The 26,215-nt window shown below is 34.9% G+C and overlaps 1 protein-coding gene across 4 annotated transcripts; it reads right to left on the bottom strand.

Moving 5' to 3' along the window:
- Window positions 1–319: 319 nt before the first annotated feature.
- Window positions 320–18,638, bottom strand: LOC132307186 (villin-1). Of its 4 annotated transcripts, XM_059804875.1 has the most exons (24): window positions 16,835–16,849; window positions 15,448–15,580; window positions 15,275–15,344; window positions 15,045–15,144; window positions 14,724–14,792; window positions 14,037–14,273; window positions 13,723–13,900; window positions 13,516–13,648; window positions 12,989–13,154; window positions 11,946–12,096; window positions 11,696–11,781; window positions 11,435–11,599; window positions 10,519–10,587; window positions 9,199–9,267; window positions 8,948–9,085; window positions 6,506–6,634; window positions 6,263–6,410; window positions 6,100–6,110; window positions 5,711–5,851; window positions 5,086–5,211; window positions 2,314–2,376; window positions 1,868–2,087; window positions 1,103–1,281; window positions 320–720 (listed from the first exon to the last, which is right to left on the bottom strand). In XM_059804875.1, exons 6-24 carry the CDS (start codon window positions 14,259–14,261, stop codon window positions 607–609), a joined length of 2,511 nt encoding a protein of 836 aa, XP_059660858.1. In that variant the 5' UTR covers window positions 14,262–14,273; window positions 14,724–14,792; window positions 15,045–15,144; window positions 15,275–15,344; window positions 15,448–15,580; window positions 16,835–16,849; the 3' UTR covers window positions 320–606. The 4 variants fall into 4 exon arrangements, with proteins under 4 accessions (XP_059660858.1, XP_059660856.1, XP_059660855.1 ...); XM_059804873.1 differs by lacking the exons at window positions 15,275–15,344; window positions 15,448–15,580 and adding an exon at window positions 18,383–18,638 and having other exon boundaries at window positions 16,835–16,944; XM_059804872.1 differs by lacking the exons at window positions 15,275–15,344; window positions 15,448–15,580 and adding an exon at window positions 18,099–18,353 and having other exon boundaries at window positions 16,835–16,944.
- Window positions 18,639–26,215: the final 7,577 nt, after the last annotated feature.

Raw genomic sequence — 26,215 nt, 5'->3', positions numbered from 1 at the left:
ATTGTTATAGAATATATTCTAACAAGACCTACCACTCCTCCCACATAAATTGAATTCCGAAATTCGGTCCCTAAATAATTCGGCACCTAAATTCAGAGTCAATATTCCTTCATCTCCCTGTCCCATTCAGTCATCCACACAATTGAGTAGCTGAGTACAGGAAAGTGTCTTCCTTCTACCTGTGTAGTTTTACATCATTCTACTCATCTTTGCATCAATTGTCTTGTTAATTTTCTTCATAGTTCTATATATATATATATATATACACACACACACACACACGCACATGTATGTATATATCATGAAATATTCTTATAAATAGCCATAATGAACTGAGAATGTTTCCATTCTTTAAAAAAGTACAGTTCAGTTACCAATAAAACAAATATCCTTGGTTTATGATTTCTTAGATCAAGGCTTTCTTCAAGAAAGCTGGGAAATCTACATTCAACTACGAATTAAGAGACTAAGAGTTAAGATGACGCATTCAATAGGCTAGGTTTGGGTTCCAAATGCTGTGTGACAAACAGTCCTCTCAGAGAAAAAAAAAACAACAGATTATCCCTGGCAACGAAATAATTCATTAGATACATTTTCACCTGGCTTCTAGAAAAGATGAAGAGACATCTTCATTTTGTTCCGTCTCCATTTGGGAAGCTCGTAGAAGTCTCTTTTTGGCATTCCAAATTTCTCTTGAAACTCTTCATCGGATAAATACGCCTACAAATAACCACCAGAAAGTGCAGACATTTAACTGATTGAACTAATGATCAATACCAAAGAAGCAATATGAAAAGTATAATTTACCGGGACAAATTTCAAAAGGTTAACGTGGAAAATTCATGGAATAAATGAACTTATCATTATAAGAGGAATAAGTGCCCCAAAGGTTTTAACTTTTGTTTTCATTAATGTCCATCTCGGGACATGGTAAAAATGTATAAATTTTGTCACTGACAAAAAAGATGAAGTCAACTGTGACAAAAATGTACTACGGTAAATAGAAACATGATGTCAATGTCAAATTTTACAACTTCAGTACGTGTGCATTAATAAAATTTGTCTAAAACAGTGAATTAAACAAGTTTCTTTAGATGAATACCTCTCTTTTGGTTACATCTATGCCTGTTACAGGGTCATTTGAAATCACTTTTAGTCGCTCATATGGGTAGATTAACAAGTTTACACCATTTTCAGTTTGTTTATCCAGCAGGATACCCGCCTTCTCTGAATTGCGCATTGGCACTTTTTCTACAGAACCTGTAGATACCAACAATCCATCTGCAAAGAACAAATTTACAGACAGTTTAGTCGAGTCAAAACAACCAGCACTACTTATACAAGTAGAAGAAATAGAGAGAAAGAACTAGAGAAGAAAAAAAAAAAGGGGAAAGAGGAAACAGAATAACCAATGAGAAAAGCTTGGTCTCCTTGTAAAGATAGTAAAGGTTTATTAAATTCACCTTCGAGGTTGTTGCATTGCTTAGGACTCTCTATATGAAAATTCCCAACGGAATGATACGGCCATTCAGGGTCATAATCAGTGTCATTCAATTAAATGCAATTTATCAGATGATTTTAACAATCCAACTCGTTCAAATGTCGGGCCAGCAGGTCCCATTAGATCAACCCCCATGCATGAGATTCAAACCCTTCCTATGAATGGATGCCTTTTTCTTTTCCTGATATACATATAATTTTTTTTTATGCATCTGTGATATCGATTACTACTGATCCCATAATCATGGGACATATACATGCACACACAGGAAGTGCACAAACTTGATTCACTGCAAAGTACAACCAAATGCCATGCCAAGTGATAATTAAAGTTTCTTCATTGGCATATGGATGGATGCAGCATTACCAGCATTATCAAGATCTGGAGAATATCCTGAGAATAGTGTTCTGGTAGTTGGAGTTGGGCTGGAAAAGCGGCGTGTATCTGAAGATCTAAAACTTGCACCAGAAACACCAGATGCAGGAGATAAGCTTCTCCCTATTCCATTGGGAGTAACAGACCGGCTTCTCAAACTTTCTGGCGTAGTCTCCAAAGAGTATGCTCTCCGTGAACTTCTTAAAGGTGCCTGAATATAAAGAATGTTTGGATGAAGCATAGTAAGTAGAATAGCATTCTAAGAAGGGGAAGAAACAACCTAAAAATAAGACAAATGTCCTACATTCTTTCATTAGAATTGACACTGTGAAGTGAAAAAATACTTCATTACTTCATTAAAAGAAAAAAAAAAATTTGAAGATCAATGTCATAAAAGTATAACTTAAGGTATAAAAAATGTTGTGAGAATCACTTACTTCCATTTTTTGTGCTTTTCCCTTCAAAATAGCAAGCTTCCGCTCAAATGAGTTACCAAGCATCTGCAGGGGAAGAAATTGAGTTACACAGTTTAATTACATCTGGTAGACTCAAATTGTGTCTCAAGAAGACAAATGAGTGGTTGCTTAGTGCAATGGCAAAAGCATTTTCTTAGAAATGCTTTGCATGCATGCTGAGCCTTTACTGTGCCCAGATATCAGATCAGAGTAATACAAACTCTAGAACACAGACACAGTAATTATTAAGTTCAAATTTAGTCTTTTATACACTTTAGGAAGGTGTTGGATGGAGTCATTTCTGACTCTCAGAAAGCCTTTGTGGGAGGTCGTCAGATTCTGGATTCAGTTCTTATTGCTAGTGAGTGCGTTGATTCCAGATTGCACAGTGGGGTTCCAGGCGTTCTGTGTAAGTTGGACATCGAGAAGGCATACGACCATGTAAGTTGGAGCTTCCTTCTTTATCTGATGGAGAGGATGGGGTTTGGAGTGAGATGGAGGAAATGGATTCATTTTTGTATTTCCAGTGCTCGTTTCTCTGTGCTTGTGAATGGAGCTCTGTCGGTTTCTTCTCTAGCTCGAAGGGGTTGAGGTAAGGAGATCCGTTTTCCCTTTTTTTGTTCCACTTCGTGATGGAAGCCCTCGGCAGGTTGATGAGGAGGGCTGTGGAGCTGGGTTTTCTGAGGGGTTTCCGAGTGGGCAGGGATGTTGCTAGTCAGTTGGAGATTTCGCACTTGATGTTTGCAAATGATACTTCGGTTCTGTGTGATGCAGAGCTCAGATATCTGAAATGTGTTTTGATCTGGTTCCAAGTTGTGTCTGGCCTTAAGGTGAATGTTGGAAAGAGTGTTTTAGTTCCAGTTGTTGAGGTCCCTGACATCGGGATGCTTGCGAGCATTTTTGGATGTCGTACAGGCTCCTTTCCCATTTCTTATTTAGGGTTGCCCCTGGGTGCTCCTTCGAGGTGTGTGGGGGTTTGGGATCTAGTCGTGGATAGATTTGAGAGGCGGTTGGCGGGGTGGAAGAAGCAGTATCTTTCCAAAGGGGGGCGGGTGACTCTGATCAAGAGTACCCTTTCTTGTCTTCCCACCTATTTTATCTCTCTATTCCAGATTCCCTCCTTGGTGGCGGAGAGGATTAAGCGTTTGCAGCGCATTTTTTTGTGTGTGTGCGTGGGGGAGGGGGGGGAGGAGAGGAATTCAAGTTTCACCTGATTCGTTGGGAGCAAGTTTGTAGGCCGATTCGGAATGGAGGATTGGGGCTTAGAAGATTGGTGCCTTTCAATAAAGCTCTACTTGGGAAATGGTTATGGAGGTTTGGGGTGGAGAGGCATTAGCTTTGGAGGAGGGTCGTGGTGAGCAGATTTGGGGAGAGTAGAGGAGGGTGGTGCTCTCTTGAGGTGCGTGGTCCTAGGGGTGTGGGGGTTTGGAAGTTTATTCGACAGGGCTGGGTTGATTTTTCCAATCATGTTTGGTTTCGTCTCAGGGATGGTAGGCGGATTAGTTTTTGGGAGGGTGTCTGGTGTGAGGACATCCCTCTTGCTCGTTTTCCCTCGAATGTTCAGGATTGCTTCGGATAGGCAGGCCAGGGTGATCAACTGTTATCATCTTGATAATGGGAGATTGGTTTGGGATGTTCGATTCAGGCGCCTGTTTCAAGATTGGGAAGTTGACGATGCCATTCGTCTTCTAGAGGCGTTGTATCGGCAGGGTGTTATGGTCGGAGATTCTGATGTTTGGATTTGGATTTGGGCTCCCAATGCTTAGGGTCGCTTTGAAGTGCAGTCTTTCTTTAGGTGTCTCACTCAAGAGCCTGAAGGTCCTTCCCCGTGGAAGGCAGTTTGGCGTTCTAAGGCTCCTCTTAAGGTGGCCTTTTTTGCTTGGAACTCTGTCTTGGGAAAGATTTTGACTCAGGATAATTTGAGAAGAAGGAATCAGGTGGTGGTTAATCGGTGTTATATGTGCCGTCGGGATGAAAAGTCAGTGGACCATCTTCTTTTGCATTGTCCTTTGGCCAAGGAATGTTGGGATTTGATGCTTGGCCAGTTTGGTTTTCTGTGGGTCATGCCTAGCTCTTCTAGAGGTTTGATTGAGGCTTGGAAAGGCTGTTCTGTGGGGGCTCACATTAGAGAGGCATGGAGGGCTGCGCCTCTTTGTATTTGGTGGTGCATTTGGCTTGTGAGAAACAAGAGATACTTTAAGGGAAAAGAGTCACCTATTTCTGTTTTGAAATTCTCCATCGTTTCCACTGTTTTTTGTTGGGTTTCGGGGTAGAGATTATAGATCTATTGAGGACATTGTAGATTTTTTAGCCTTTGAAGGCTTAGTGGTTTTTGCTTTTTGTTGTTCCTTTGGGATGCGCTCCCCTTTTGAGGATTTTTTTATACAATTCTTACTTATCCAAAAAAAAAAAAAAAATACACTTGGGTACACCAAAAATTTCAATACAGTTAAACAAGTTCCACATTGGCATTAAGGTCATTTGAAATAACCATCTGATCTGGTGACAGATTAAGATACTATCCTTGCAAAGATGTGTTTCCCTCCCTCTGCACTCACATTGAGTGGATCAGGCATCTCAAACACACCTCATTTGGATGCCCATTTTGAATTGTGTCCAAAAGGAGTACTTGTTACATTTTTGAAGGGTCACCTAACAAAATCAACTTATGGGGGAAACACAAACAACAGGTAACCACAGCTTAAATTAAGAGCTCAACAAATTTCATTTTGGGATGGGACATTATTCACTTACATTTGCCTTTGAGAAATCCCATTCAAAGAAACGAGTGAAGAATGGTGGCTCATAACCTTCTGTAACAACATAAACCGGAGTCTCCAAAGAAAGGCCTTCAACAAGAATGTCCTTCTCAAGAAATTTCTGTTACTTCAAAGGCAAAACTCTAAATAAATGATATCATCAACATAAACAAAAATCATCTATCATAAAAGATTCAGCTAATCCTAGATCTTGCATCACATTATATATATATATATATATATATATATATATATATATAAATGTTGGTGCCTGCGCATCATTTTATATGTGTCCACGTACAATATTTGTGGAGGTAGAATTGTATAAATCATACAAGTAAGAAATATCATGCTAACAATCAACTTATTGATGCCTTGAGGGCCTTCAAAATTCCTTGAGATCGAGAACTTGAAGCAACTGAGGTACAAATTAGGAACCATGAAATGATTTGTTTAAAATTAACTGGATCAATGCATGGGAGGATATTGCAAATGCATCATTGGACCTCATCTAGCATGCATATGGGCATTGGCACAAATCAATAGATACAAGCAGTCACCCCAAGCAAAATAAATTTAAGAGGGTTGAAGAACACTCGAGATCACTTTGCAGTTGTTACCAGGCCAATAGTAAGGGCTTGTTGCTTTGATTTAATATGTGAATGGCGTCCTATCCAAACATAAATGTCACAGTGGCAGTCCAGAACTAGAACATCTTCAGTAGTTAAATCATCCTGGGAGAAGTTGAATATCTCTTTCACCTGCAATGTAAACGCCCTTTGAGTCTCTATTTTACTGCAGTAATTGCTATAATGCTATTGGAGCCAATCATTAACAAAGTGTTGTTCTTGTTTTTCTCTCGACTCCTTTGCAACTTTGTCAATTTTTCAAATATGCTGTAAGAATTAATCACTGAATCTGATTTTTATTTGGCTTTCTGTATTGTGAAAATTATATGCCTTGGAAGTGCAGCAAATATCAAAACCCATCAATGCCTATAGAAACGTACCTTGAAATCGCCTGAAAGAAAGTTTCATCCGGCAGCAAAAAGATCCAGAACCCACCATTAGACATGATTTTACAGTTTTATAATTGGGGCAACTCTGAATAAAGGCAGAACCACATTATCCTTTGAGAGAAGAAAAATTTAAGAGCATGGATATTTTGCTTACCTTCAGTAAAGGTACAGGAAAACAAATGTGGATCTTCTCTGTATCCTTTAATCTCCTTTTCCCTTGGATATTCTGCCTTTCCACTCAGTGCATTCCAGAAAACATCAGGTTCACTACCTTCCCTCACTAATACAGGTTGCAATCTTGGCTGCAAATGGCATCAAGAAAAGTGATGCTTGATTTAAGTGGCCAAATAAAGAACAATGAGCATGAAAATGTTATATGCTCAAAGTAGACGCATACATCTATCAGATCCAGCATTCTGTCGAGAAGATCATGGTCTCTGGTTGAGGAGAGATTCCCGATCCAAGAGAAGATAGATGTCTCAGTCTTCAGGATGTAACAATGGGATGCATTAAGAGAACTTGAAACCTGCAACAGGATTACATATAATCATCATGACTACAGTAGCACTATTTTTGGCATGTAAGCACCAGAGATAAAGAGGCAGCCCATTCTTGTAAGCACCAGAGATTGAAGAGGCAGACCATTCTTATGGATACTAACATCCAGCACAGTCTACAGAATTGATCAGGTTCTGTACATTGAATAATAAAGAGCACAATTGAAGGATCTTATCATTGAGCTTGATGCTCAATAATCAAGGCAAATGGTTGCAAGAATGCTTAAATCCCTTTAAAAATGAAAATTAGAAAAACCCTCAAATGCCTGAGTAGAAATCCTTAAAACTTCATTCAAGTGCTTAGGCTGTAACCCCTCTAATAGCAGTACAATAACCATCATAAGTACTTACCAGAACCTTCCATTTCCAAGGAAAACCAACACAAACAGAAATTATTCTTAGATGAAAAAATAAATTTATTGACAACAAAGGATAGTAGGATCACTAATTAATGTGAAGTTTGGCATAACATAATTTCCGAAGCTTCCATCCAATAGGCAGCTCATTTAATGAATAACTAGGGTAATCCAAAGGTTGATTTTGAAGGCAAAACTTCATGGAACATACTTTACATCATTTTTATGTTAACGTATGGAGGATAGGCTAACTGTCAAACTTTCAGCACTATATGTTTGTCTCTGCAGATAAAAAATCTCAAGCTACATGTCAAAGGACGGTGCCAAGTCAGTGTTAGGGAAATGGAGATTTTCAAAAATCTAAAAGAGGACTTTTCATTCCATGATCTTGATTCAAGTGTAGAGGCCATTTTCACACAAGACGAAGGTGATGATTCACATATAAGAGTTAGAATACTCACATCAAGACTTAGAAAGTCTTTAGATCTATCCACAAAGAGAATGTTCTCCCTTATGAAGACCACTTTAGCTCCTTCTTCTTCATTGGAGCACCACCATTGCATTGGTAGTCTTGCCTTTAGGAATCCCCCATATGACCTCTATTGATGAACTTGGAGGCTCTAAGCTTGTGGGAGCTTCTTCGAGATGAGAACACAAAACCTTAATGTAGAGAGAGAGTGTATATCTATATATCACACTAATAGTGCACAAAGGTTGTTCGCATTACATGGCCACATGGTTTATATAAGCACGTGTAGTATTTCTCAATCTTTACAAGAAAAGTGCTATCTCCAATCTCATGGGCCTCCACATCAATTATGGGCTATGGGAGAGAATCCCTAGGCTCACTAACCTTTTGGCTCTAATGAATTACTAATTGACCCGGTCCAACAACTATGGACCCAATTCAATTAATTTATAAATTAATTTCTACTCTACTAAGAGAAAAGAATTGTAATCCAATCTGATAATAAATAACCACTAAGTCAATATTGCAATTTGACCCCTCTATGCATAATTAGCTATCAGATAATTAAAGTCATCAATCCGACCACTTAATTAATATATTTATTTTGGTTCCTTAATTTCCGGTTTGATCACAATAAACATTTGTTTGACAAAAAAAATAATTTAGTAAATAAATACATATAGAAACTATTTTGTCCAAAATACACAAAGGCCTCCGAATTTACTTTGTGATCAACCGTAATCAATACAAAATAAATATAAGTAGCACCGATGCAAATATTGAGAATATAACTCTCTAATTATCAATTAACTAATTACCCAAAGAGCCGGTCATAGGTTCCTGAAGACTCCGCCGAACAAATCAAAGCAATTATTAATTAATAAAAGAGTCTATACTTCTCTCATGCTTAAGAGTAAAATGCCATAACAGTGATACGGAGCAATTGTATATGACGGTTGTCACAATATATATCAACCTATCGCGGATCCGGTTCATATCTTAATTAATATAAGAGTTCATCCTTAATTATCGATTATGAACTATTTATGATTGCGATTTATATACTTGTATTGAACGTTATTACATACATATAACTTTCACGTGCAATCAAGTGGACAACATCAATTCCATAATGAATTGAACCATAATACATTGCATTCACCAATTATATAAAGCATAAATATAATTTCAAATAACGCAAGGAACACGTCTCTTCTATCCAAATAGAATTCGTTATGTCAAGGCATACAAATACCATCAGTCAGAACCTGCTGGGATACACACATCAACATGGTAACAACATAAGATAAACGGTAACATGGGTGTAAGTGCATAAGAGACCACCCAAAGGAGGAGACAAAAGAGAGGCTTTTTCATGTGTTGGTTTTTGGGGGACAAGGGGATACCAGAGGAGGCTTTCTGAGTCCAAAGAAGGTGGAATACACACTTGAACTTACCAGATCAACTTGGATGGCTTGCATGTTAAGTGAACTTGTCCCTTGAACTCGAAAAAGAGCTGTCTTTGTGTCATCATAAGTTTCATCTGAAATACTTTTTTCTGCCATAGACCTCTTGTACCTTTTACTCATTCCCCCCTATATGAAATGGAGAACAAAACAATCAGAACCGCGATCAAAGTTCAATAGTAGATTAACTCAAAAGACAACATATTTGACTGGAAAAAGAAACAAATCTGTGAGGTACAGACCTTGTAAATAATCAATGTCTGGAAAATCGAGAAAAATTGAATTGGTTCCCTCCCCTCAACAATTTGAGCCTGAAATCAAAACATGTAAGTTGAAGCCGTAGAAGACATCTGTTAGGGTCAAGCAGGAAGCGCACATCAACAGTTTGTGTGTATATGATGGGACAACAACATTTCAACTAATTTACACCATTATGTCACGTGCTACCTCTAGATTACCAAACATTCTTGGGCAGGTTTCAGAATGGAAGAGAAGTCGTGGAAGGAACTCAATTGACTTGATTTGAAGTGTAGTCGTCATACACAAACTGAGAGAAATTTATTCACAGGAAAATATTATTTTTTTTCCCACTTGAAATTTAATGCAACATTTTTTTTATTTTTTATTATTAAACATAGGTAAGGCAAGGTCAGAAAATTAATTGGAAAGTGAATGAAGTACACAATGGGCATCCCTCCAATTACTTTCTCTGATTATACTTTGAGGCAACATTCAGAGAGACGAGTTTGGGTATAAAGTTTACTTTACAGTTCTAAGGACATAATGTATCATTCTGAAGACAGTAAGAATCCGATTCTTAAGCAACAAGGGTAGTGTTGCCTGGCTTTTACACTGCCCTCAACCCTACTATGACATCAGTGTATCTTGCACTCCTGATAAATCAAGTCTGCCTACAGGTTGTGCTGCAGACATGGTGCTAAAAATAGTTTTCTAGAGGACTAAAATACCCTAAGAAACATCCTTAATTTTATCTCTTTTTCATATCCAATGAATGTTCCTATATTAAATAACAACTCATTGCTCTGATTAGGTCCAGCACAAAGAAGCAAAACTATATAACAGATCTTGCTTCAAATATATTCCATTTTTCTTATTCAAACAACAAAATAAAATTAAAAAAATAAATAATAAAGGAACAGAAACTAACCCATTGCACAGACAATAAATATATAGAGGCTAGAAAAAGAGGAGATCCGATTTCTCCTTTGTTGGTAGCTTGTGATATGATAAATGAAGCTCGCAAAGAGAGTTGTTCAATGCATGATACATCTTTGGGGTTTGTCATGTCGTTTTCAGTAATTCTTTTTCTTCATTATGTTAGGATGAAGCCATTTAGTTTCTAATAAAAAAGACAATTTGTTTGATTATGCACTGAGCACTAGCTATTATAATATATAAATAGAGAAGGATGTATGAGTAACATTTGAACATCTGCTTGGCTCATATTCACATCAGTTAAGTCAAACTGAAGTAACTAAAGATCAAAGTAGAAATGAATCTCAATAAATTGCACATATGAGAAATGCAAAGAGAAAACTAACCAAAACTGGATCTCCCTTGGTTGAATTAGCAATAGTGTTCATGTTGGAGATAGCATCAGCCCTGTCTTCCTACAATGGGAGAAAACAATGAAAAACGGGAGGGAAGTTTATGAATTAAAAACTCAGTAAAGACTATTGAAGGTACCTTAGTTACACTATATTAGTACCTAGAAAGAGATCAGAAGCACGAAAATACAACATAGATGGATTCAAGTGCCAGATCCTAAATATTGCTAACAAAGAAATATAGTTCACAACATAAGTTTTGCAGTTTTTGCAGTATATTGACATAAAAGCTTTTAAAATATTTTGTTCTGTTGCTTATTATTTCATTTCAGTAAATAAAAAAGAACATAAAAGTACAAAGAAATAAAAAAATGTGTATATATATATTTCTGATAGATTAAGTTTTTTTGGTAAGTAATGATAGATTAAGTTACAAACCACTGGCACAACTTATATTAGCCAAAATTTTCAGGTCAGGCAGATGCTTGGTTATGCATGAATGAACTTTCTCTTCTAGTCTATCACTACGGATTTCACTTTCTCAAAGTCCATCTTGAACATCTTATCAGGTGAAAGTGCACGGATTATATGAAACATTACTTCTAAATTAGTCAACAACACTTTTGAATTTTGATGGGTTTGAGACTGATATCTGTGACAATATAGAATTGTTTCACGAAAACATGACAAACATGAGATTTTTGTGATGAAATCATGCAAGTCTAACTTTTAAGGCCTGTGTTTGATAGAAACTCTTAATTCATCATAAGCATCTAAAAGTATATATGTAACAGAATTAGATATTGGAATAATACACAAGTTATTCAAATCAGACTAAAAAATAGCGATAAGCATATTTAAACAAATAAATCAATTTTAGAGAGACCTGTGATACATGCACCACTCTTACCATTACACTCCTGCGGCCAAGCCATGCATAGAATAGATTCTCCTCCATTCCATTTCTGCCATATCCGGGATATGTATATTGCACAACATAACAGTCCCCACTGAAAAGCTTTTTCTGTTCTACAACCGGAACTAGGGACACTTCATCACCATTCACCAGCCAAACCTAAAATATTAAGATACCATCAATACAAAATGCTAGATAAAACAAGCTTAAAGTCATGATTATATGAAACTGGTAAGTTTTGCAAAAAGAAGTTACCTTTAGTGTGCCACTGCAATCAATAAATGGCCGGCAGTCCTCTTCAGGAAGCTCCCTCACATCATAACCTTGTTGTTTGAATATTGCTGAAATTAAAAGGAAGGTGAAAATAAGGCAATAACTACTATTACCTCAAATACTGATAGGGTTCTATTTTTTCATTCTTCCTTCCTCGTTATTTTTTTTATTTATTTTTTCTTTCTTTTTTTCTCATTTCCTTTCTAAGAAACTGTTGCAAGAGGTACAAAACCTGCTACTTTCTCTCGACCTTCTTCATACAGCTTCACCTCTGCTGTTTGAGGCCAACCACCAAAGTATGACTTAAATGAGGCGGTTTCTGATCCTTCTGTTACGAAAGTTAAATGGGTACCCACTGATCTGCCCTGAGATCTGAGGAAATCCTGTAAAAGAAAAACCAGTAATCAGGGAAGTAAAGTGGTTTCGGTTTAGTAAGAAACAATCTTTAAGCTATTGATAGAAAAGCTTGGGATGTAAAAGCATTTGAGGGCTTATTCTAGTATATTCAATTTACAAACTCGACCAAATTCATATATTGGGAAGTTGAATATATTAAAGGTAAGCATAGACCTGCCTTTCTACTTCATGCTTATTGAAGGACTAATGACTTAAGCTTTTATAATAATTTGTTGTTGACATGGAAGCAGAATGAGAGGGTCGAACCCTCAAATCTCAACGCATCCCTCATGAATCATGACTATTATACATTCAGGTGCTCAAGTGCTCAAACCACTCATAAGAGAATAGCCACGGATGAGGGGCATATGTTGATGAAATAAGTTATGATGTTCTCTTGAACATTTAGAGTAAACAATTGTTAGTGATGATGATAGCATTGAGAAATATGGTGTACAATTTGAATATCTGAGAGCCGCCAGCAAAAGCCACATTTTAATCAGACCTAGATTTCAGTCATTTCTTACTAACTGTGTCACATGACTCACATCCTTTCAAGCTCATATTCCCCCAGTCATTCTCACAGTCTTTGAACCAATTCCATTTCCACCATCAAAATTCTAATCATGTGCTTGAACCAAAGTATCTCAATCCTATTTATCACAACTGGACTTCCAATAGTTTTATGTAGAATGGATTTCAAATTGCTTGCACTGTAAATCCTACTAGCAACTAAGACACAGTATGAGTGTCCCACGATATACATATGCACAAAACAGCATATACATACAAAGAGTGTGCTTTTGGTGAGTTCTTGTGTACTACAGGTATGTGCAAGTGTGAATTATAATGAGATAAGGGAGGGAATCCAATTCTTACTTCTACAGCTGAGATCGATGTCTTCCGTTCCATAATTGATGTATTTCTTCCCATCCAAACAACAAGCTCGGTATCACAATCCAACAAATAGCACTTGTTTGTGTCAAGCATTTCCTTGTTCAAAGTATTAGTCCCACATTGACATAGTTGTCCCTGAGTAGTTATCCTGTTGATCAGAGAACCTTAAAGCAATCCGAAAGATAAAGGCATTCTGACAATCAAAAGCGAAAATAATACTGGAAGGATCATGTCAGACAAACCAAGTTGCACAGCCCTTTTGCACATTGGGATATAAGAATAAGTAATAGAAGCATTTTTCGGTTTACTGATGTACAACTACTTATTAAAATGGAAAAATATTTGATCCCTGTGAATCTGGTTAGGATGATTTAATCATTTAAATACTATTCATCAGCCTTTGGGAAAGCAAAACTTTTTGGATGCGCTGATATACAGGATTGACAACATTTAGGAAGAAAAAAATTGCAATAGCACAGATGTATTTCTAAAATTCAGCCAAAACTCACCAGAATAGTTTGGCCGTTGGAAATTCAGGCTGTTCCTGAACAGCTGAGGGTGAATCCCGAGGAATGGGAGCATAACCACCAAATAAGCTCCAGAATTCCCCAACATCAGAATCACCCACAAATTTTCCATCATCTGAAGCAAATGAACAGTTAACCTTTGAAATTTATATCCCTTACATAAAGAAAAGAAAATAATCAAATTCCAACCTATAGTTGCAATCTCACAATCCCCTTTGTGTTTATTCTCTTTGATATACTGAACAACTTCCAAAGCTTTAGCTCTTTCTTGTATGAGGGAGTTGCACCCACTGAAGAGGAAAATTTTTGACGCCGTGTCAAGTATGAAAACGTCATTGTGGTTCAAGGACGATCGAGTAAAAGGCACCTGGCGCAGGCACACCATAATGATCATACCAGATTAGTTTAGGATCAGACATATAATTAGAGCTTTTGTGAGCATTTGGAAAGATAGTTTGTAAACTTACAAGTGCAGTGGTTAATCATTAAGCAAGAAAACTTACTTCTTTAACATGAACAACACGGTCTCCCTTGCATTTTAACAAGCTGACTTGGTATGTTTCACCGTTTGCATCCCCTGGTCCTACAGAAAACACTCCTTCAACTGGGATGATACAAGGTTTGAAGTATGACAAGAACTTTTCACTTTCTTGACCTTGAACTTCCCTATACTGCACAATATGGGACCCCAAAGCTGCATCCAATTCAAGTGCTTTGTCAGATGCCATCGCTGAGTCCACCTGCCAATTCATTAGTAGACAACCTTGAAACATCCTTTAATAATTCAGTTATTGACATCATTTTTGTAGTTCAAATTTATAGACAACAACTTTGCTTTTTTATAAAGTTCCAAACAAATGTTGTACAAGAAGATGATAGTGACACCCTCTTGATTCCTATATCAACATCTCATCAAGTTACTGGGACAATAAATTTTAGGTTGCTTCCACCAGTTGCCTTTTCTCTCAAAACCAAAAAAAAAAAAAAAAAGGTTGATGAATCAAATCACACAAATGTTGATTTTCAATTTAAGAGATGGTTTGGCAGGAACTTTTGGTATTAATTGATCAGCGGGTCTTATGTATTCCCTTGCATGAGCATCAATAGTGTCATAAGGCTACCTCCGCAGCTTTCATTACCAATTTAATGTTATCGACGTAATAAAAATAACAAGGAGAGAAGGTTAAAACCTCTTTCGCATCCCTTCCGATCCAATAATGTATATCATGTTGAGGAGTCCCACTTTTAAGCAAAACCGTCTGTATCAATTGAAAGGTACAAGAGAGTCAAGTTCATTGCCAAGAAAGAGAAAAATTACACACACCCTCAAGTGAAGTCGCAACATTCGCAAAGCAGATCAGATCAGCAGCAAAAGTAACTTCAATTGTATAAGTTGTAACTGAAAGTCTGAAATTACTTCAGACAATCAACTCATCCATTTAAACTAGAAGTTGGGTTTCCGAATTTGCTAAAATCTTCAAACCAAAGTTGCCAAATTACAAAAAACTTACATTCAAAACTACATATGCACTTCCAGAAAAGAATTTCCCATGCAAAGACTTTGGAACTGGAACTAGCCAGAGGTTCTCTATGCACCAGATTTCTAAACCACTGAACATAATACAGGTTAAGGAATGGATAAAGTAAAGTACTTAAATGCATAATAATGATGTATTCATAATTTAATCAGCCAGTAAAATGCATCCTTGGGTAATATGGTACTTGTTTGTATTCAACTTACTAAAATCAAAATAAGTTAACACTGGCCAGCTTACAAAGATACAGTGTAACTTTTGGCAACTAGAAAAGATCTGCAACAATAAACAATTGCAAGTCTTATTGATTACTTCAGTAAATTGTTTTTTACATATTCAGACTTTTATAAAAAATAAAAAATAAAACAACAGCAACCACCTTTTTCCTGCAGCAGTGTTTCTTGCTTCTAACAAGCAGTTGTATCCATGTCTGGCAGGTGTTGGACACGTACATTTCTCGGACACTCCTGGACATGTATCCAACACATCCAGGGCGTGTCCATGATTTAAAACTAAATTTCTTAATTAGGAAAACATGATCAACGCTTGCTGAATATATTCTTACATGTGATCAACGAACATCAATAATTGTATTAGACTTCCTTTTTGGCATGGAAACAAAGTATAATTGAAAGAAAAGTCAAAGTGAAGGTTTATATAAAATTGGGCCATATATTAAAATTAAAATAAATAATTTTTCATTGAAGGAGTGAGCATGGGAGTAGGAAAAGAGACGTCAAATTATATGTATATACTATATATATACACAAACACACACACGCACATTAAAATTTATACATGCATAAACAAACAAACATGTGCATACAAATGTCATATCCTGTAATGCATTTCTCCATGCAACATATGTAAATTTAATTATATTATTAACAAGTTACAAATTTCTTGTTATAGTCATATATGTTAGTGTAACTCTTGCATTGTTGGCAGATTTCTGGTTATAATGCTTTTGTTATATATACAAAAATGTTGTGTACAAAAACAACAGCTTCATAGCAACTCAAAATACAATTATGGCTAAAAGAAATTCATAACTTACAACTATATAATAATAATCACCGTTGTCATGTAGAGGAAGTTCTGACAAGGACACGCAATAAATGCGTGCACCTTTTTGTTTATGTACTACAAGAATTGTAACCTCTGTCTTCTACTACTCTGGCTATTCCTTTAATATACTACTTTTTTAATGTTACTTTTTTTTTTTTTTTGATAGGTACAGACATCTACTATCATCCCAATGGGTACTAAGACCCTCAATCTCCCATGTGGGAGGAGGAGATACCACTTGGACTAGGTCATTGGTGGTAACTTTAACACAATTTATATATAGCCTTTAATTTAATTTTTTCTCAAGATTAAGATTATTGTTCTCTTTATCATGCTAAACAAATTGTATCCAATGCAGAATGATAACAGCGAGTATTCAAGAAATGTCGGCTATGTGTTCAAAATTAAGAATTTAATTAATATACTTCTATAAAATGTGTCGTAGGTGTATCCAGAGTTTCCCAGGAAGTGTCCACTTGTGTCACATATCCGACAGAGACATGGGTCCTCCCTGGAAGTGTAACTGCCTGTGCTTCTTCTGACTTTTCAAGATGTTTCAGTGTTTGGTTATCTAGTATACGTCAAAATCGAAAATCTTGGTAAGATGCACAAGATAAAGCATGACTCAATATAGAAGTGTTATCAAAGACTGTAATAAAATGTATAATAATGCAAAATGAAACTCTTAATGAGGATACGCCTTTGCTCCTGCACCATGGAATGCTGAATCAATATTTTTATCATAGAGAGACATCTTCTCCTATATATTCACCCCTTCACAAGACATTCCACAGTTCATGCATATACCCTGCAGTAGAGGCATTAAAATTTATTGTTTACGGACTAAATAGGAGGTCAAATATTGTACTGAAAAAAGAAATTGATACGTCCACATCCATACAAAAATGACCATTATGTCAGGGGAAAATGCCACATCTGAAGCTGCTGATGTTTGCCAAATTTTACCCCAATTGTGAATCTAAATCATGTATGAATGAACATCATGACATTCTAAATAAACTAAATTATTACAAAAAATTCGTTTTACTCATTTTACATCGTTTTACTCATTTTACATAAGTCCAACTTATTTCTGCGTCCATTTGAAATCACTCTATTTTATGCCACACTGGTGACATTGCACAAGCACTCCAACAAACATACATAATCAATTTCAAGGGAAAAAGAAGAAAAAGAAAAAAAAAAACATTATCCAATTCTGGTCCTACCGCAACAGGGGTCTAAGGAGGGAAGACTCAAGAATCAAGACAGACCTAACCTTTCGAAGATTGAATCAAAATAAATTATTTTATGATGTAGGTTAATAATGCCAATTATTTACTTGACTGCATTCTTCTTTGGTAGCAACTTTGGACCTTCAGAATCCAAGGAAAAACAGAAATGGATGGTTTTGTTTCTGTAGGATGTCCAATTGATCTAGTTATTGCCCATTGGATGAGAAAAGTTAAAGCTATAAGCCCGAACATATGAGTCGCAACAAAAACAAACCGGCGTGTCCGCAAATTCGCAACCACCAATTAGTGATAAAATGTGAGGAGATAAGCAAAGATAGCACTGTCATGTGCAAGAAAGACCCACTACACAGACTTTACTAATAAGAAGAAGCCATATGATTCATAGTGAAGAAGCTCTAAGAAGAACACAAAGACTAAGAAACAATGCAAGGAATAAAGGATAAACATAGTCTGAGTTGAAAATGTATACTACTATCATTTATCTATATCTTGTGCTCGAAGCCCATCTCCACAATACAAATACATTTTTGCAAAGCACACAAGTCTGTAATTTACTTCTACGCATAGTAGTGTGTGTGTATTGCCAAAACCACATCTAACTAAGAAAAAATAGTTTAATTATGAAATGTTTGATTTACAAATAAGCAACAAAACACAACCAAATTTAAAAGAACAACACAATACAGTAAGCAAATCTGTACCAAACCTCTCTGTATAAAATTTTGATGACCCAATAGCTAAAAGGGCGAAATTGAAGCTTTGAAAATAGTATGAATCTTTGGAAGATCCAAAACTTGAGTGTGAGAGGGAACAAAACTTACCATATTCTCAACCCTTTTGACCAGTGAATAATACAAACTATTAAAAGTCCATTAAAGAATAAGTAAATGGGTAACGGAGAAGTAAAGAAAGGTAGATATTGAAACAGACAATGTGGGTACCGATAGATTTGAAAGAAAAAGAGAGGACTGTTACTGAAACTACACCTACATGGTATAATGGTCGCCTTTATCTTCCAGCTAACTATGGGCCCACAAAAAGTGAAGCTTTTTGAATTTGGTGGGGAGAGAAAAAAAAAGCATGGTGGGGTCGTGTTTCTCTGCAAGTCGAGCATGCGAAGCGCCATGTGAGATTGTTTGGCACCATCTTTCAATATTTTCAGAGGATTTGGAAGAACTTGAATGATGGACGGGAGGATGAGTCCACTCGGTTCGCTGCTCATATCATATGATCATAATATCCTTCCTACAATAATTTGACTTATTTTTAGGCCCAGTTTGGCCTGTAAAGGAAGGAAATATTTTTTAATTTTTTATTTTTAACAATAGGAATTTGTAGTACATATATGTTTTGTATATAAAATGACATGGTGTGAGGAAATAAAGAATTGTTTGATGTGACTGGTGGTCTTGTCGCGGAACATTATTGTTGGGACTCCACACCCCCTTGTGAAAGAGTAAGAGGTGGTATTTGATCACTTAATTCAATATTTAATTTTGAATGGGTTATATATTTATTTAATTAAGTTAGTTTAATAACATAATTTGAATATAATTGAAAACATAAGTATGTCTTAAAATGAGATAAAATTTGAATGATATAATAGTAAGAGGTGTGAAAAAAAATTAAGAAGGAAGAAACAGCATTTGGTAAAGATGATATAAGAAAAGAAATAATAATATGAATGATGGGTCATTCTTTCACTTATATGTTAAAACACTCTTTTGTATGAAATATTGTCACGTATGATGTGTAATTTTTCTTTATCTCCAACAGTATGTTAAGATATACTGCCACGTCACTGATATGTAAAATTATTATATATTTTACACAACTTTTTTACACAATGACATAACATATTTCCTTTATCTTCCCTCTTTCTTATTTCATTAACGAATTAAGTTTGTAAATATTATGTGGTTTCAGACATAACACTCGTTAGTTGTTATCAGGACATATATTTTTACATAAAATGTATAAAATAACGGCTAGACCTAAAAACAAATAATCCAAAATTTGTGTGTAAATCTAATATGACCCATCCAATTTACAAATATATATATATATATATACAAAACAGTGGAAGATGCTCTAAAAGAAGAAAAACAAGTAGACTATTAAATGAAATATTATCCTAAATTATAATAAGTTTTAAATTATAGTATTATCCTCTATTAAAAATATTAAAAACAATAAATTACAATATTAAAAATATTATTGAATATAATAGTAAAAACAATTTAAAAATTTTATTTAATTCTCTTCTAACAAACATATGAAATAATAAGCTTGTTCTTTTCTCTTTTATCCTACCAAACAAAAATAAGGAAATAGACAATTTCTTCCCTAGGATGTCTCTTCCATTCATTTTTTTCTCTCTTCCATCCAAATTTTTCATTTCTAACCAAACATAGCATAATTAAGTAATAGGGGCATCACTAAATGAATGTTGAATACTAAAAATTTAAAAATTTATTTATTTATTTTTTATTTACCAATTAAACTCTTAGGGCCCGTTTGGTATACGTTGTGTTCCCGAGCGTTTTGTTTTAGCCTAGAACAGAACAAGTGTTTTGAGAACAAAATATGTTTGGTGATGAAAATTTGCAATGAGAATTTTGGAACAGAAACATGATAGAACATGTTTGGCAAGGTATTTCGTTTCTCTTTAACCAAAAAAAAAAAAAAAAGTATTTCGTTTCAAGAAATATGAGAACAAAACATGTTTGGCAGAGTAAAAGTGTATCCAAAATTACTGAAACAAAAACATGAAATATATTTGGTAAGGAGTGTTTTCAATTTGTTTTCATCAATACATTATTTATAACATTGTTAAATATAAAGTAAAATTTTATTATTGTATAATTTTATTATACAATTGATATATCTTTTAATATTTTTATTTTTATAGTTTATTTTAGTTTATTAAGTTTTAGTTTACAATATTTTTTTTAACTAATCTATAAAAACCAATAAAATATATTATAAATTGTAAAACCTATGAATGATGTATATTGTTTTGACAATTCTAGAAGACATTGTTTCAATATCGAACTGAAATATACTTTCAACATATTACTCATTGCATGAGTTTTAAAATATTGCAGACATGAGTTTCATAAATATTACACCACTTGTCAACAAGCACAATAAAAGTATCTAAGTAAAATTGAACTAATATATTATATCATTTGTCAATAGCCATAATAACCAACAACAACAACATGAGTAATAACACAAATAATACAGTAATAGTAAGACAACAACAACCGCCAATGATAATGTAGTTTAATTTGCTTATTTTGTTGAGCTTGCATGACAGTAACTACAACCTCCAACTCTTGATCCACATGACCATCCACTTGCAAACGTTGGTACATGTCATCCAACCATGTAAATGAACAAGCATGTGACTAAAACATCAAACACTTGTATATTATTATAATGCTCCTGTGACAATAACATGTACGTATAAAAAATTATTAATGCAAATAATTGTATACCCCTAAAGCTAGACATCTATAGAATGAACGTTCATAATTCTTTGAAGTTCCAGTCGTATAAAGATTCATTCGACTCCTTCCGCATGCATAAAGTGTCATGTTACCCTGTATCTTATACATGACTGCATGTACAAGTGGTAAAATGCGTAATGTAAAATTGGCACAAGTTATTACATTTATTCAAATCATAAAAGAGAGTTAAAATAAAGTAGTTATTACAGTTATCCAAATCCTAAAAAAGAGTTAAAATGAAGTAATTATTACAGTTATCCAAACATGATAAGAAAAATTAAAGAAAAATTTAGGGTTTTAAAAGAAAATAGGCAAACCTGGTTTTCTCAAAGATGAACCACTGTGTATGAGAGATTCAAATCTCAAGAGAACGTTGTCGAGCTTCAGATCTGTGGGTTGGGTGTCATCGAGCTTCAGTCTTCAGAAAAGCTGGAATCGCCAGACGAGAGCGAACAGTTGGAATTGCCTTCGAAATCGCCAGATAAGAGCGTACAACATAACCTTAGAATTTGTTGCAAGTTTGTTATATACATGTAGTGGGTTAGGCCAAGTTGTTCTTTTCGCTGCAGTACCTGTGCAGCCCAAAAATTAATCGGAATAACCTCAAACACCTAAATGGTGTTTCAACTTTGGGCCCGAATTCTGGACATGTCGTGGAATTGTTGAAAACAAAACAAGGCGGGCCAGGAACAAAACAACCCAAGACAAAACATATACCAAACAGGCCTTAACATTTTCAGTAATAAAAGATTTTGACACAACAGCCAATAAAATAAAGAAAAATTTAGGTGCCATTTATTTATTGTATTTTCATGATAAAAAAAAAAAAAAAATCCTAATTTTAATCCAAATGACACGTTTTTAAGTGTTTAATTTTAGGCCATGTTTAGGAAGTGTTCCAAGTGTTCTGTAATGCTCTTGTGCCGCTACAGTTTCCCATTTTAAGACCACAACGTGTTTGGCCCGCCTTGTTTTGTTCTAAACAGTAGCAGAACAACCCAACATTTGGGCCCAATGTTGAAACAACATTTTTGTGTTCCAGTTTGTTCCAAGTTTTTTTAGGCTACAAAAATCACTGTAGCGGAAGGAACAAAATGGCCCAACACAGAACGGGTATAAAACAAAGTTGCAACACAAAAGTAGGGTTTGTTTTGCGCTCTTGTGGGCGATTCCAGAGGCGATATTGTGCTTCAAATCGACGACACTTTCTTACACACCGTCGGGCTTCAAATCGGCGTTTTAGAAAGTCCGATGAGCTATCTCTTCATCGTCTCTCTCTCCATTCTCGTATTCTGTTCTCTTTATCCATATTCTCCCCAAGCTCTGTCTAAATTTTGTATGGTCTTTTTGCAAAAGGCTGTGATGAAAAATATCTGAGCAAATCAGTCATCGAGAAGATGACTCGTTTCATGGCAGGGCGACTCGGATGGTCTGTGAGATGCTTTTTTTATTCTCAAGGGCAACTGTTGTTGCAGTCATAGTTGTGTCACATTCTCATATGATCTGACCTAAAGCATATCTGAGCCTCGTTTTATTCCCCTTGCATATATTATATGTAATTATATATGTTTGCGTTTCATGTTTGTCTAAGAATGTGATCTACAATTTTCAGATTTGAAGATGGAAAAGAAAGATCCATTTTAGAGACTATCGTTTTCTGGAAATTATTCAGATTTTGTTTGTGTTAATAGTTGAATACAGATAAACTGATTCTCGTGTGATAAGGTAGTGCCCTGCTGTAATACCCTTAATTTTAAAAGGACAGTCCTGGAATTTAATTTAATTATTTATTGTATTTTTATTAAATTAATTGATTGTTTGCTTGTTCTAATTAATTAATTATTTGCTTCTAATTTTAAAAGGACAGTCCTGGAATTTAATTTAATTTAATTATTTATTGTGTTTTTATTAAATTAATTGATTGTTTGCTTGTTTTAATTAATTAATTATTTGCTTATTTGATTGATTTTATTTTTAATTCAATTAATTGTGTTTTTCATTCATTAATCATTTTAAATTGTGTTTTCTTTAATTAATTGCTTAAATTATATTTTGGTTTGTTTCTTTAATTTAAATGTATTTTCTCAAGTTTAATTAATTACGTGCTTATGTGAATTCACTGTTTTGGTATTAGGGTTTCATGTTTTACATCGTGTCTAGGATTGGAGCCGACATATAATTGGTTTAGGATTTACTTCAGGGTTTGGTTTAGGGTTTCAAATAAACCTTATAAATATATAAGTATACGTCTGCCAAGGGTTTTGTAAACCCCATTCACCATATTCACGTACCGTGAAACAGAGAGAGATTACAGGGAGTTACAAAGATAGCTAAAGAGAGGAAGGCTAGGGTTTTGGTCTTGAGCTAAGACTGAATCAAGGAGGGGAGTTTGGTGTATGATACTGGACTGAACTAGGAACAACAGAGGTCGTTTAACACAACCGACGTTGCCAGAGTTGATAAAGACAACAGTTAGAGATTTTAAATCAAAGTCTCAAAGGTAAGTCTCCGTTATATTATTTCCCTTTAATTTGTGTTCTATGCATGCCTAGTTAGACTCCAGGGATTAATTAAAGGCTAAAACGGATTAGACAAACATTAAATCAAGTCTTGTATGCATGTATGAATTATATTAATCTCGTTGACATAGGTGATTTGCAAAGTCCTTGATATTTCTGTTATTTGACTCTTCTCGGTGTTTATGTTTAAGCTTTGATTAATTTGAGATCATGAATGTGTATTGATAACTAATAATTAAGTTGGGACTAGGGTTAAACCTTAAATCAAGTTTCAAAAATAGTATTCGATTTTTACTAAATAAATCTGTTTTGAATCGCTTAAGTTTTTAACTGAGATTTCTGTAGTTGTGCCTCCAATGGTTGTGTTCCATACATGTTATGGTCAGATATCAGTGAGTTAGGATTACCCTTGAACTAAAATTGAACCCTAGAACAACTATTAAGAACATTACAGAGGCCGGGGAAAACACCAAAGTTGAGGAAGATGAAGCAGAACTGGACAATAGCAACTAAGGGGAGAAGATCAGGCTCTTCCTACTCTTAGAGCCAGCTCCCAAGGAGGTGGAGCCGGCTCTACCTTGCTAGGAGCCAGTTCCTAAGGGGTTGGAGCCGGCTCTTGTTGAACAAGTGCAGGCAGCAGGCTCTGCATTTTTCAAGAGCCTGCTCTCACCTACAGTCTTCCAGTTTTGTTTTTGGGCACTGTTTGACTGCGTGGGGTGTTTTGATCAGTTTAAATTGGTTTAAAGGATATGGATGACTACTGTAGACCTGTAAAAATAATGGTGAAACATTAGGTTGTAGTTGGATTAAGGGATGAAGCAATACAAAGTTAAAGAAAAACTAGGGTGTTGCTCACTGTTTTGTAAATTTTGTGCACTGGAACTTAGTAAGATTTTGTGACATGATTTAATTATATATATAAATCATATTTCTATAATATTACAAGCATAGGGAATTAACTAAACTTACCTATGCTTAGTTTGAGTTAAATTGATACTTAAATTTCCATTAACTGTATTAATTCGTAGACTATATTGGATGATTTGCTAGGGTTATATACTGGAGCTTGGCAAGGTTGTTGTGCATGATTTAAATATATATATAAATCATAATTTTGTAGTATTTGAAGTATAGTGAATTAACTGAATTTTCCTTATGCTTAACTTGGGTTTATTTGATACTTAAGTTGTACTAAATTGTATCAATTCGTGGATTATGTTGGAAAATGTAAATGTGTGCAAATTGTGTAGCAATTTACATTATTGAAGTTGGATTTTAGGCTCGGTATTGAATGCCTAATATTTATGTATATAGATTAACTTATCTTGTGCATACTGTGGAATTTGGTTGATGACTATTTAATATTGTTTTGTCAACTATGTTAATTGGAGGATTGTATGTACCGGTATGGAGCGGTGACATACTAGGTATGGATTAGTTCAAACACTAAATCCTACCTAATTTGGAATGAGTTGGATTAACCATAAAAATGTTAAGTCCTACTTATATGGATATATATGAACCAGTATGGGACGGTGTCATATTAGGGATGGCTTAATTCAAAACACTGAGACCTACCTGTATTGGTAATGGATTAGTTCAAAACACTAAGTCCTACCTAATTTGGATTAAGATATGAATTAACCATAAAGGTTAAGTCTATCATCTACTTGTGTCATGTCAATCAAATAAATTGAATGACCTATTATGGTTTCAGGATAGATTTGTTATACATATATCAGACCACTACACAATTGGATGGTATTTTGTATTAGGAGGAGTACGGACTTTATAAATATATTATATGGTGCCGTGGTATGAGCTTGAGTCTTATGACCATGGTTAGGGCGCGTATATCGCCTAGGATGGATAACTGGACATAGGTGTTGTTCCCTGGTAAGGCTAGGTACTCATACCCACCTTAGGGTGCGTATTTGCATATTGCCTTCTATTCAGGCTGAGATAGATCTATTGGACTAACGAGCGTCCTATAGTGTGTACTATATACATATATGGATTACTTTAGATATTGTTGAGTCTTCCTAGGATGTATCTGCGTATCGGATTACTGTTGGATTGTAGTAGATCAGGACTTGCATATGGGCCTGACACACTCTTTTATTTTTCAGGTGTTCGTCAGTTCCAGGGTTAGAGCTTGGACGTGCTGAGCAGATACAGATATTCATTCCTCCGATTATGTAGGAATCTTCTCTATGTTAGCTTTAGATTTTATTTCTATTAATTCAGTTTTGGTTTGAGAATTTTAATAAGGGGTCCAATAGATGGATTCCCGAGTTGTAAACTTATGGAGTTTTGGATTATCGGATTTGATTAATTATGATACAAGGATTTTCTTTTAGTTTCTTTCAGCTTAATATATTATTTCGTATTTCACTTTGTATTCCGTGTTCATTATAAAATATTAATTGTTTGATATTCCCTCGAGTTTAGGCTTGGGCCTGATCAACCCGTATCTCGGATCTGAGGGGTATCACACCTGCAAAATACCGAATTACTCTTTCTTCAATTGAATCAAAATATGAATTTTTAAGAATGTAAGTTCAAAATAAAAATTTAGCATAAAAAATAAAAATATGCATATACTGTATATATTTTTTTATGATACATTATCTTTCAAATTTTATAAATGTAGTAGTAATTTTAAATTTGTTTGGTAACAATTAATATGTTTAAAGCATTACACAATTGTATACTAAAATTATACAATAATTAGTTTTTAATTTATATTTAATAAAGTTATAAATAAAACACTACAAAACACAAATACT

This window comes from Cornus florida, unplaced genomic scaffold (assembly GCF_030987335.1).
Source record: "Cornus florida cultivar Cherokee Brave unplaced genomic scaffold, ASM3098733v1 CherokeeBrave_3.0.0_Hap2_Chr05, whole genome shotgun sequence".
NCBI classification, from domain to species: Eukaryota; Viridiplantae; Streptophyta; class Magnoliopsida; order Cornales; family Cornaceae; genus Cornus; species Cornus florida.
This window is presented reverse-complemented; position numbering and strand designations above follow the sequence as displayed.